This window comes from Gymnodraco acuticeps, unplaced genomic scaffold (assembly GCF_902827175.1).
Source record: "Gymnodraco acuticeps unplaced genomic scaffold, fGymAcu1.1, whole genome shotgun sequence".
Taxonomy (NCBI): domain Eukaryota; kingdom Metazoa; phylum Chordata; class Actinopteri; order Perciformes; family Bathydraconidae; genus Gymnodraco; species Gymnodraco acuticeps.
The window spans coordinates 120,217-132,904 of record NW_022989926.1 but is presented as its reverse complement, the minus strand read 5'-3'; the positions used below and the strand labels follow the sequence as shown (position 1 = coordinate 132,904).

Genomic DNA, 12,688 nt, shown 5'->3' with positions numbered 1-12,688 from the left:
GATTCTGGGACACCAAGCAGCGCAAACAGGTCTCCAGTTCTTGATTTAGGCGCTCTGTCTGGCCGTTAGACTCCGGATGGTATCCTGACGAGAGACTGACCGTGGCACCGATGAGGCGGCAGAACTCCTTCCAGAAGCGTGACACAAACTGGGGGCCCCGGTCGGAGACAATATCCTTTGGGAAACCATGAAGCCGAAACACATTATGCATCATGACCTCAGCCGTTTCCTTCGCTGAGGGCATCTTGGGCAAAGCAATGAAATGTGTCATTTTAGAAAAACGGTCCACTACCGTAAGAACTGTGGTTTTACCTCTAGAGAGGGGCAGGCCAGTGACGAAGTCCATGGAGATCTCTGACCAGGGTCTGTTGGGAATAGGGAGTGGTTGTAATAGTCCTATTCGCGCCCTGGAAGAGGTCTTGTTTCGAGCGCAGACAGGGCACGCCTCCACATACTCCTTCACCTCCTTCTCCATGGATGTCCACCAGAAACGTTGTTTTATGATGAACATAGTTCTCTTGACTCCAGGGTAACAGGTGAGCAGCGAAGTGTGAGCCCAGTGGATCACCTGTGGTCGCTCGGCCTCCTGAACGAAAAGCCGGTTAGGCGGGCAACCCCTTGGTGCAGGAGCTCCAGCATTGGCTCGTATTACCTCCTTCTCTACTGACCAAGTCAGCGCTCCTACCACCCGGTTTAATGGGATGATGGGTTCCGGCTCCTTGACTGCAGGCACAGGGTCAAACAGACGGGACAGAGCGTCAGGCTTGACATTCTGAGACCCCGGCCTGAAGGAAAGAACAAAGTCAAAACGGTTGAAAAACAAGGTCCACCTAGCCTGGCGGGAGTTCAGTCTTTTGGCCTTTCTTATATATTCCAAGTTTTTGTGATCGGTCCAAACCACGAAAGGATGCTCGGCTCCCTCCAACCAATGCCTCCACTCTTCCAGTGCCTGCTTCACGGCCAGCAACTCACGGTTTCCCACGTCGTAATTTCTCTCTGCTGGGGAGAGCTTCCTGGACAGGAAAGCGCAGAGGTGAAGTTTGTTGTCCTTCTGTAGTCGCTGGGAGAGGACTGCTCCCACCCCTTCGTTGGAGGCATCCACTTCTACCACAAACTGACGAGTGGTGTCCGGCAAGGTGAGTATGGGAGCAGAGGTGAACATTCCTTTAAGCCGAGAAAAAGCCTCCTCAGCCTGAGGAGACCACAAAAAAGGCCCTTGAGGGGACGTGAGGACATGAAGAGGGGCTGCAATAGCACTGAACCTCCGCACAAAACGTCTGTAAAAATTTGCAAAGCCTAAAAACTGCTGCACTTTCTTACGAGAGTCAGGGGTAGGCCAACAAGCTACTGCGCTAACCTTCTCTGGGTCCATCCTAACCTGACGAAATGATGAAGCCCAAGAAAGTGACTGTCTCTGCATGGAATTCGCATTTTTCTGCTTTGACAAACAACCTATTCTTGAGCAGCTCTTGTAGAACCTGGCAGACATGTTGTTTATGGGTGTCAAGGTCAGGGGAGTAGATCAGAATGTCGTCCAGATATACAAAAACGAAACGGTTCAGAAACTCCCTCAACACGTCGTTGATCATAGCCTGGAACACAGCAGGAGCGTTTGATAATCCAAATGGCATTACACGGTATTCATAGTGGCCTGAAGGGGTGTTGAAACCCATCTTCCATTCATCACCCTCCCTGATCCTGACTAAATGATAAGCATTACGCAGGTCTAACTTGGTGAAAACCTTGGCTCCCTGAAGCTGCTCGAAGGCTGACGAGATGAGAGGAAGGGGTACCGGTTTTTAACCGTAATGTCATTGAGATGCGAGTAGTCAATACAGGGCCTAAGAGACCCATCCTTTTTCCCAACAAAAAAAAACCCCGCTCCTGCTGGTGAGAGGAAGGGCGAATAAGGCCTGTTTTGAGGGAGGCATCAATATAGTCCTTCATGGCCTCTTTCTCAGGTCCTGAAATAGCATATAGTCGACCCTTAGGAATTGTAGACCCAGCAATCAGGTCGATAGCACAGTCATAGGGGCGGTGAGGCGGAAGAGTCAGAGCCTTGGATTTACTGAATACTTCACTTAAATCGTGGTAGCAGGAAGGGACTGAAAGAACATCAGGAAAATATATTTCTGGGATAGTTCCCTGCCTAACCCTCCCAGTGTTACCTCTTCTGTCAATCTCCGCTACCTGCTTAACACAGTGATCTCTGCAATTCTTTCCCCACCCCTCCACCCTCCCAGATTGCCAATCAATGTGAGGGTTATGAAGTTTCAACCAGGGAAACCCCAAAATGAGTGGATGTTGGGCTGAATTAAACAAGTGAAATGACATTGTCTCGTGATGGTTATCACATCTTATTTCTAAAGGCTCTATTTGGTGAGTCACTTTAAACAACAGCCGCCCATCGAGAGCACTCGCTTCAAGAGGCTGGGGTAGAGGTTTAGTTTTTATGTCCAATTTTTTAACTAAACCCCAATCCATCAGACTTTCGTCTGCCCCTGAGTCAATAAGTGCACCATGAGTAACCACATTGTCTCTGATTTTTACCTGGATGCGGGTCAGGGTGCGAGGAGGAAAGTCAGAGGAAGAGATCCGGCTCACCAACGTACTCCTCTTTATTGGTGAGCCTCCTCTTTTACTGGACAAGCCGCTTGTGGATGTCCGCGCTGCCCGCAGTAGAAGCACAGACCCTCCTTTAATCGACGCTGACGTTCTGCCATCGAAAGCTTGGCGCGGCCCAACTGCATTGGCTCCTCCACGGAGCCAGGGGGCGCTGTTGTCCGGAACGCCGGTGAGGGGTGACGGGGCCTCCAAGAAGAAGTAGTATCCAGCGGCGAGCGTCTCCTCTGGGGAGGCGGATCAACCGCATCCTTGGATTTATTCCTTCTCCTCTCCGTCAAACGATTGTCTATCCGTATTGCCATGGATATGACAGAGTCCAAGTCAGCGGGCAGATCGAGAGGCGCCAGCTGGTCTTGTAGGGAATCCGAGAGACCGCTGACGAAAGCGTCAAACAATGCAGCGGAGTTCCAGCCGCTATCGGCTGCCATAGTCCGGAACTCGATGGCGTAGTCAGCCACACTCCGCTGATGTTGTTTCAGCTTAATCAGAGCCCGAGCTGCTTCCCTGCCCGGCGTGGTTTGATTGAAGATCTTTCTCATAGTGTCTATGAAGTTTTCCAGAGACCCGCAGATGGGGGAGCCTCGGGACCACTCTGCCGTAGCCCACGCTGCTGCTCGGCCGGAGAGATGGGAGATCATGAAAGCCACTTTGGAATTGTCCGTGGGAAAAGCAGCCGGTTGGTGGTGATAGTGTAACTCACACTGCACAATGAACGTCCGGCAGCTCTCCGAGTCTCCGGAGTATTTTTCGGGTGGAGCCAGACGCATGGAAGTACTGTGCGGCTCAGTAGACCGGTTGGGATCGGAACCGGTCGCCGCCGGAACCGGAGGAGTCGTGGGAGGAGAAGCAGCCTGCAGGTGAGTGAGCACACGCTGGACCTCAGCTGCCAGCAGATTCACCTGGGTTGTCACCGATGATTGTAGTTCCCCGTGGCTGTTGGATAGGTGCTGCACTCCGTGCTGTATGGCGGCCATCTGCTCTTCTTGTTGCCCAAGACGTTGGCCCTGAGAGCGGATGGCGTTCTTTAGCTGGTCTGAGTCGGCTGAGTTCATTTTAATGGTCAGTTCGTACTGTCAAGGAGAGACTCTGAGGCATGAACTCAATTGCACGACTCAGATAGTGTTCTCAAAAAATAAAGACTTTACTGGAATTGAGCACAGTAATCAAAACAAGGAAAACAAATATACTCTTTCGAGGAAAACTAGCAAGTGATCAATGAGGTAGATCCGTGGGAAGTCCGTGAGGTAATCAGGAACGTGGGTCATAGTAAGACAACGAACTGACAATGAACAGGAGGAAGCTACCACAATATATACACAGGTAAAGGGGACACAGGTGGAAACAATCAGGGCGGGGAAAACAATCAAGGACGCAGGAGACAGAAGGGGGCGGGGAGCGTGGAGGCCTGAAATGAGAGGGATGATTAATTAAGGGAATAAACATAAAGCACAGGGCAAAGGGACATGACAAAACTAACATAAAGAATACACTTTCACTATTAGTTTCCAAGACATGACATTAATGTAGCCTTTGTTTCTGCTAAAAGAGGTGTTGACCAGCTGGGGCAACAAGAAAATCGGCGAAATCGAGTGTATATTGCTGGAGTTGGACCTCTTTAGATTTATTTACCTTCTCCATGCACCTTGGAAGTAGGTTACCCTGTTAAGCCCTATTCCCCCACGGGCGGAAACAGCGTCTGAGGGCTTCTTAACATTTAAAAACCTAGTAATGTGTCATACCCACTTAACGGGAAGAAACGCAGCTATCAGACAATATTAACAATTTTTAGCAATACGAAACATAAGGGTAATAACAAAGGCTCTGAATTAGCCCTGAGCGAAAAAATGCTAACACACTTAGCACAGAACTCACGTTAAAATACCCTTATTACGTATCTGCACAAACAAGATATCGATTATCAAGCTGAGATTGCACAGATTTGACAGGTATTAGTATCATTACTGACCGATCCGAACTCACGACTCGAGAAGCTAAGACATCACACCACGTAGCATTAGGTAGCCAACACGGCAATATGTCTTACTGTAATGGCAATTTCCTTTTCCTGTGTCCTATATATTTTTGCCGTTACTTTCACAGAAGGGTTGAAAAGTGATCCAGACGCAGACACAAACAGATGATTTTCCAGTCCTTAGTTGTGGTTTATGATGATGTTTATTCGTCTTTACATACCAGGGTTAATTTAGCGTTCTAGTGATTCTATGAGCATCTGCCGGGCTGGTGGAATCGGTATGCTCTTCTCCTACTGTGTCCCCTCCTCTCCTGTCACCTATGACCTCCTTATATACACCCGGTGCAGCTAAACCCCGCCACCCAGTGTTCATAAATAATATTGCACTATACATATAACTTAAATAAACTGACACACCAACATCACCCACAACATGGCTCCTCCACACCGGCCCCTAATTGGCTTTAGTATGGGAAAAAAGACAATTACCAATAAATAATAAAGGAGCTATACAAAAGGTGTGTATGTGTTAGCATGTAATTCTTAAAGAATTTGTAGTTTATTTTCTTCTCTTCTTCTCCCTTATTTTAAGGGTCATCGGTCTTGCTGTTCTTTATGTCTCAGCTTCCTGGAGCAGACATATCTTTGTTATTGGTCTCACTAAGATGTTGCTCTTGGTTTGAAGCAGTAGTGTTGCCATCCCGTCCAGCGCCGAGAGAACCTGTGGGTTATATTTTCACCCAATTCCAAGCCTCTCCTTATAGGGCTCCTGCATTGATGAGTCAGTCACTTCTTCAGGTCTGTCACTTGGGTTCAGCCGGTGCCCTGCTACCATAGCAGCAAAATCGCAGATGAGCTGCTCGGTAACGTGTTTGTTGTTAGGCAAGCTGGGATTTTCTTGTCTGAATGGCAAGTCTAGGCAGTAGTGTCCATCTGACATTTTCACTTTCTCGGCCACAGGCTTGGCTTCTTCCTCAGGCACTGCGTCAGATTGGTGTAACTCGACATCTGCTGTGAAGTCAGGCATGCTGTGACAGGAGTCTGAAGTCGGCTGGCTTTCAAAAGGCTCGTCTTCTGCCTCTTCATAGTAATCACCTGAATCCCGACCCTCATCTTCTTCTTCTTGGGGGGCCTCAGTTTTGCCTTCAACATCCCTATCACTGTCTCCTTTGGCATCTGCTACAACATCGCCATCCTCTTTGGCGTCTGCTACAACATCTCCATCCTCTTTGGCGTCCGCTACAACATCGCCATCCTCTTTGGCGTCTGACATGTTTGCAGAGTGATTCATAATGTTCAGGAATTGTTTGTCTTCTCTGGACATTTCCTCTGTTTCCTTGCTTGTATTTTCCTTGAAATCATGCTTGTATTGTTTGACCAATAGCTCCTCTAGGTGTACCATGGCTATCCGATTAACAGCAGCAGCAGGGTGGCCATTAGCATCTCTGCTGTCGTTGCTTCCTTTTAGGGGACCATAGAAGACCCACCCCAGTAGGGTCTTTGCAGCGTACGGTCCTTCTCCTTGGCTATTGATCAGCTCCCAAGGTTCCAATACCTTAGGAGAATTTGTCCCAATGAGTAGGTCAATGCCAGAAGCAATTTCATTAATTTTGATGTCCTTTAAGTAAGGCCATTTTTCCAGATCTTCTTGTAGAGGAATATTGTGCTTGGAAACAGGCATGGTTTTATGTGTAAACACATCGGATAGTTGAAGGAAATTGTTTTCGTCCAGACTCGATATTTCCAAACCTGAGATATGATGACTAGACACAATCTTTCTCTGATTCATTGTCTTTAAGAGAATGTTAGTCCTTTGTCCTGTAAGGTTTAGCCTCCTCATTAAACTTTCTGTGCAAAAGGTGGATGAACTTCCATGGTCCAGAAATGCATAAGTTTGTAACACTTTGTCCCCTTTGTGGCTCTTTACTTGTACTGGTACAATGGAGAAGATGGAGTTTTCATCACCGGCCCCAATGTGACCACATGTATGAGGTGAGATGACACTATTACTTTCCATTGGCTTCCCATTCTGTTTTGTGTGTTCTGCTTCCTCTCTTTTGCCTTTTTGTTCAATGTGGAGTATTTCAGGATGACTTTGATTGCACACATAACATGTCAAACGACTGTGGCAGTGTTTGCTCATGTGTCCTATTTTTAGGCATCCAAAACACACCCCTTTTCCTTTCAAAAAGTCAATTTTTTCTCTGTGTGTTTTCTTCAGGATGTGTGGACACTGCTCCAATGAGTGACCACTTCTTCTGCAGAACAAACACAAATGTAGGGAGTTGTGGCTTGATGGAGGTATTTTCATTCCATTCGTTGTTACATGTTCTAGCACTGGTGTTCTTGGGCAGGTAATAATTGTTGCAAAACTACTTCCCCTTAGGCTTGGTTTTCCCTTTGAAAAGGTAGAGATAACAGTTTTGATAGCTGCAGTTGCTTTATCATCCTGGATGCTTCCAAACAGAGGATCTGACAGTATCTTCACTTGCCTCTCTATGAAGCTAACAAGGTCAGGAAATGTAGCTCGATGCCCACGCTCTTCCTGTAGCTGACATGCTCTATTCCTCCACTTGTCTCTGAATTTGTAGGGTAGTTTCTGAAGTATGTGTTTCATGTTTGAAACAACATTCATTTCATCCATATAGGTGAGATGTTTCATTGCATTGCAACAACCTCTTAGGAACAAAGAGAAGGCTTGCAGTGCTTTCACATCTTCGGCTTTGATCATTGTCCAGGTAAATGCTTTGTTCATGTATGCAGTGGCGATCTTATGTTCATTACCAAAGTGCTCTTTAAGCAGCTGTTTTGCCCTTTGATAACCTTGAGCTGGAGGCAGATGTTGGCAGCTGCGCACTAGGTCCTGTGGTTGTCCTCTAGTGTATTGCTCTAGGTAATGCAGGCAGTCACTTTCATCATTAGTTTTCCGCTCTACTCCTCTTTCAAATGCACGGATGAAAGCTTCAAACTGCAATGGGTCACCGTCATAAACAGGAATGTCTCTTGGAGGTAAAGTAGAAGTGAGATGTTGTTGAGCCAGCATAGCAGTGTTGTCATGTTGCCTCTGGATTAGGTTATAGATGTCACCTTGATTACCATTGTTGATTACAGGTGGTGTGATGTCAACATGTCCCTGCACATGTGTCTGTATACTTTGTCTGGGAATAGAGGTTTGGGCTTGATGAGGCAAGAATTCAGTGGCCTGTACGTTAAATCTTGCTGTAGGGTTTCTGTAGTAAGAGCTCATCCCATCTGATGCTCTAGAGGTGTGTCTTGATCCCATGCTGAGCACGTTTAGCCTGGCATTGGCTTCTGCCAGCTTAGTTTGTATATCCAGTTGTTCCTTTTTCCGTTTCACCTGTTCTTCCAACTGTTGTTTCAACTGTTGTGTCTGTTGTTGTTTCTGTTGTTCCAACTGTTGTTTCTGTTGTTGTTTCTGTTGTTCCAACTGTTGTTTCTGGTGTTTTAATTGTTCCCCTTCTACATCAAGCTCATGTTGTTTGTTCAGTGCTGCCGCCCTTTCGATTAAAGCCGCCCTTTCTGCCTGGGCTTTAATTCGAGCAGAAGAGGTAGATGATGCGTGTGATGAACCAGGTTTGTATTTTGACTGAGGGTGTGATGCCTTTGAAATGCTGTCATCAGGTCCGATGTCATCTGAGCTGACACTTTGTTCTATGGCACTTCCCACAATAGAGTGTCTAATTGCCTGTCCACTCTCAGATAACCACACATTTGCATCTTGTATAAATCCATCAAATATATGCATCTTTTCTTGCAGCCACTGCCTTTGCTTTCCCATTTCTTCTTCAGGCAGTTGAAGGTCAGTTCATGATTTGTGATTTTCTTTTAGTTCATCACACAACTTCTTAAATTCAACCAGTTTCAACTGTATTTCCTTTGCATTGTCTTCTGAGCTCATAAGCTCTTTCAGTACTTCCATTAACTTCTTTACTTGTTTGTAACTGAAGTTTCTTGCTTTTTGGCAGTTTGCAATAAACAATTCCAATCCTTTGGCAGTGTGAGTGATAATCCTTTTTTCTCTCACAGATTGCGGTCCAACAGCGCCATCTTGTGACGTGACGTCAGATGTCACAGACATGATTAATGTTCACTGTCCCTTTAAGTTTCGTTCTCAGGAATTGTCCGTTAGCTGACAGCGCGCTGTTTCAAACAGCTGACAATGTTGCAGCACCACATCCATTTACTAAGCCATTGTCCAATACAGCTTAATATCTCTTTTACAATCTACTTATCACGCTGCACGGTGCCCATACCCGGCCGCTTTCCCAGTCCTCTCTCAGCCTCTTCGGTCCTCGCAGGTGGGAACAATCTCCAGCTGATTGTGGCGTGTGCAGCTGATCCGTGATGAGAAGTCGATGGTGCAATAATCCAATTATTTGTTTTCCCCGAAAACGATCCTTAATCCAATTTGAAGTGAATCCAATTGTCCAGTTTCACTCAAAAGTACGATTCCACTTAATGTAATGGCAATTTCCTTTTCCTGTGTCCTATATATTTTTGCCGTTACTTTTACAGAAGGGTTGAAAAGTGATCCAGACGCAGACACAAACAGATGATTTTCCAGTCCTTAGTTGTGGTTTATGATGATGTTTATTCGTCTTTACATACCAGGGTTAATTTAGCGTTCTAGTGATTCGATGAGCATCTGCCGGGCTGGTGGAATCGGTATGCTCTTCTCCTACTGTGTCCCCTCCTCTCCTGTCACCTATGACCTCCTTATATACACCCGGTGCAGCTAAACCCCGCCACCCAGTGTTCATAAATAATATTGCACTATACATATAACTTAAATAAACTGACACACCAACATCACCCACAAAATGGCTCCTACACTTACCTTTGTTGTTTTCTGATCAAAAGTTGTCTTCAATGACATTAAAACGATAAAAACGATACTGAAGGTTAATCCATAGGTTAATCCAATGTGTCTGTGTCACTTTGAAATGATTTCTGATAATCCATCAGCAATAAATCTCGTTTTCAGATTTCAGAGCGTAAAATAGGTTTTGCTTTGGGCAAACTGCGTGCGCATAGCTCTCATTTCTCAATGGTAACGTGTGTGTGTATGTGGAAATTCCTCTTCGATTCTACTGGCTCTAACGGTTCAAAAGAGATGTCAATCATCAAAATCGACCAATGGGTTCCAGAGAAACGGCAAATACACCCATTTCCACCCAAATGACAGGTGGGTTTTTCTTTGCTAAACCTCTCTAAAAAGGTCAAATGTCACTTGTTTTCTATCAATCTTGATACAGGGTACTTATTATAGTATTACTACTAGTATTACTACTTATTATATTCTTATTTTATAGTTTGGATTCTTAAAGCTTTTAGTCTACTATCCCATCATTCAAGGGCGGTTTTCACTATAAGTAATGGTTTATTTTTGGACGGACACTATAATTTACATTGTTTTACTATGCTCAATCTGAATTTATTTTTAAAATAAAAAAAATCTATATTGATTCTGACTTTTCTACATCCAACTCACAACTCATTGCTTTCAGAAAAAGATTATTAATGTACCCCTTTTATAAGGGAAGTTATTGTCATTTGTTCTGGGAATGTCATTTTCTAGCCTGAGACCTGAAAAACAGGCTCAGGGCTCAACAGGTTAAGTTGTGCCAGAAATTTCCATTGTTCTTGTTGGCCAGCAGCCATTCCTTATGACAGGGTGTGGTTCAAATAACGCATTTGCATTTTTGTAGTCACAGACAGCCCTGTACATGTTTACTGTCACACCCTCTGTTCTGTCGTGTTCCCCTCTGCTACATTTCACTGACATTCAGTAACTTCCAAAAGCTTTTGACGGAGAACTCATATTCAAGCAGGCATTGCTGATATTATGTATAAATGCTTACAACATTAGCTGAAACATCTCATTATAATACAACATTGTTGATTCAGAAGAACTTATCGTGTACATTTTACAAACAAAAAGCCCTCTCGCAAAACTTTCATTTTGTGCAGCCAGTGGTTTTTCTCACCTTAACGGCTCATCTGACCAGATTTTGGCTGCTGGCCTTCTTTCCTGGAACATAAGATGTTTCATGTAATTCTGAACAGAAATGTAACAGCACTTTTTCTTGGCAATACCAGTGAAATTAATACTGCACTTCGCGCTAAAAGTCCTACCTCTTGCGCTGTCTTCACCTGAGTAATAGACAACTCCTTTGCCTGAATGATCAGCCCTTCCATGTGACGTCAATTCCTGTGAAAGCAGGTTTCAAGTTCAGACAAGAACAAACTTGCCTACGCCTTCTTTTAATGTCCTTTATTTTATAGAATAGAAAGATTCATCAGGCATAGAAAGCATTACTCGATTACAACTGAGAACATGACTGCCACAAATACTGATGAAATCAAACTCATAAATAAAATAAAACAATACAAGCTGAAGTGTCAGCATCAGGAATTACTTCAAAGCAGTTATTTGTAGTCAAGTAGAAAGTCATGGCTCTCACTGAAACTTGGCTGAGACCCAAAGAATATGTCAGCATACATGAAGCCACTCCTCCCAGTTCGTATCAAGTTTAGTCCTTAAAACTGTAATAAGTCATTATTGAAGGTGACTTCAATATTCATGTTGACGATGATATCAATAGCCTAAAGACAAGGGTTCGAGTTATAAACTGAGCTCTATGGAGGTCTTTAAAACTAACGTGCACGCACTCAAACACACACACACACGGCAGCAGCCCTCTACTTGCTACAAACTTAAATATGAAAATGTTCAACTACGCACACCACATAACACATCATCTTGGCTCGCGCAGCACGCTCACAGGCATAGATTGCGCAATAAAGTATTGCGCACCTTGGAGGTGAAGTGCAGGCATATTGTCTGAGAATGCGTAGTTCTTTTGGAAAACATGTTTTTCTTTAAGCCTATTTACCTTGTTAACGTAGTTAATAATACTCATTACATTGACAAATTGCATTATATGGGATTAAAATAATGGTTGTTGGTAATGTATTAGCGAACCCCACAGATGTATGATTTCACTGCGTCCGTGGGAGCTCAAAGCTCAAAATTGGCTCCCAGATAACTCAAACCCTGGGCTTAACTGGACAAGTGACTTTCATTTAGGAGCAGTTGGGTTAAACACGATAACAAAGGGTTTAATACACGAAAAAATGTTGCCGAATTATAATAGATGAGTGAGTGGGTACTTATAGAATGGCGACCAGCTCAAGGGGTACACGAGACAACAAAGGTTGGGAACCACTGCTTTAATGTTCAAAAAGCTCTTCATTTGTCTCATACTGCCTGTGCTGCAGCACCTCTTTTCACCCTCTGTCTGAAACCAGAGCCCAGTCTGCTCTGATTGGTTAGCTGGCCGGCTCTGTTGTGATTGGTCAACCGCTTAAAGATGTCCTGCTCCTTGGCCTATCATGTACAATATGTTGGAACGCTAGCCAATAGAAGCACTAGTGTTACATTTCCCTATGTTATGGAAATAAACAAACAAAATAAGAAAAAAAGTGAATCAGATTGACATGAATGGATGAGAGTCTGAAGAACTTGCAGATCTCATAACATATGTATATGCAGTGATGTGGTTGCTTGTATAAGACCAGTCTATCTTTGACGGTGGAAAAAGAGCCATAGCCAGCCAGCTTCACGTTCTACATGATTCTTATTCAAGTCTTATTCATGAGGCGGAGGGAACAAATGCATACTTAAAAGACGAGGTGAGGGAGGAGATCTGGACCCGCCTGTGAAAAACACACCGGGGGGGTACGGAGGCTTTAAGTTTGTCTCGTAAGTAGACTGAAACTCAGGGAGAAGGCCATCGAAGGGTTAAAATAGATTGCCTTATGGTGGAATATAGGTTAATATAGTGTATATTTAGGTGATGAATGAGAGAGTCTACTGGTAAAATGTAAGTAAATGATGTGCTTACTATGAGGTGCTCTCCATGGAGGATGGAACATGACATATATATATAAAAACAACAACATGAAAAGATTAAATACGGATAAGGGAACAAATAATATAATAATTGTTGGTATAAACAAATGTACAGATTATAAGGTTAGTTTTTTGTGAATAGTATATTGTAGTAT

The 12,688-nt window shown here is 44.3% G+C and overlaps 1 protein-coding gene across 1 annotated transcript in view; it reads right to left on the bottom strand.

The window, feature by feature from the left end:
- LOC117542309 (NLR family CARD domain-containing protein 3-like) overlaps positions 1-10,829 on the bottom strand; it is a 32,599-nt gene extending 21,770 nt beyond the window's left edge. The window contains 2 exon segments of the mRNA XM_034209900.1: positions 10,606-10,649; positions 10,754-10,829. Coding sequence (XP_034065791.1) covers positions 10,606-10,649; positions 10,754-10,816 — 107 coding nt within the window. The 5' untranslated portion in view covers positions 10,817-10,829.
- Positions 10,830-12,688: the final 1,859 nt, after the last annotated feature.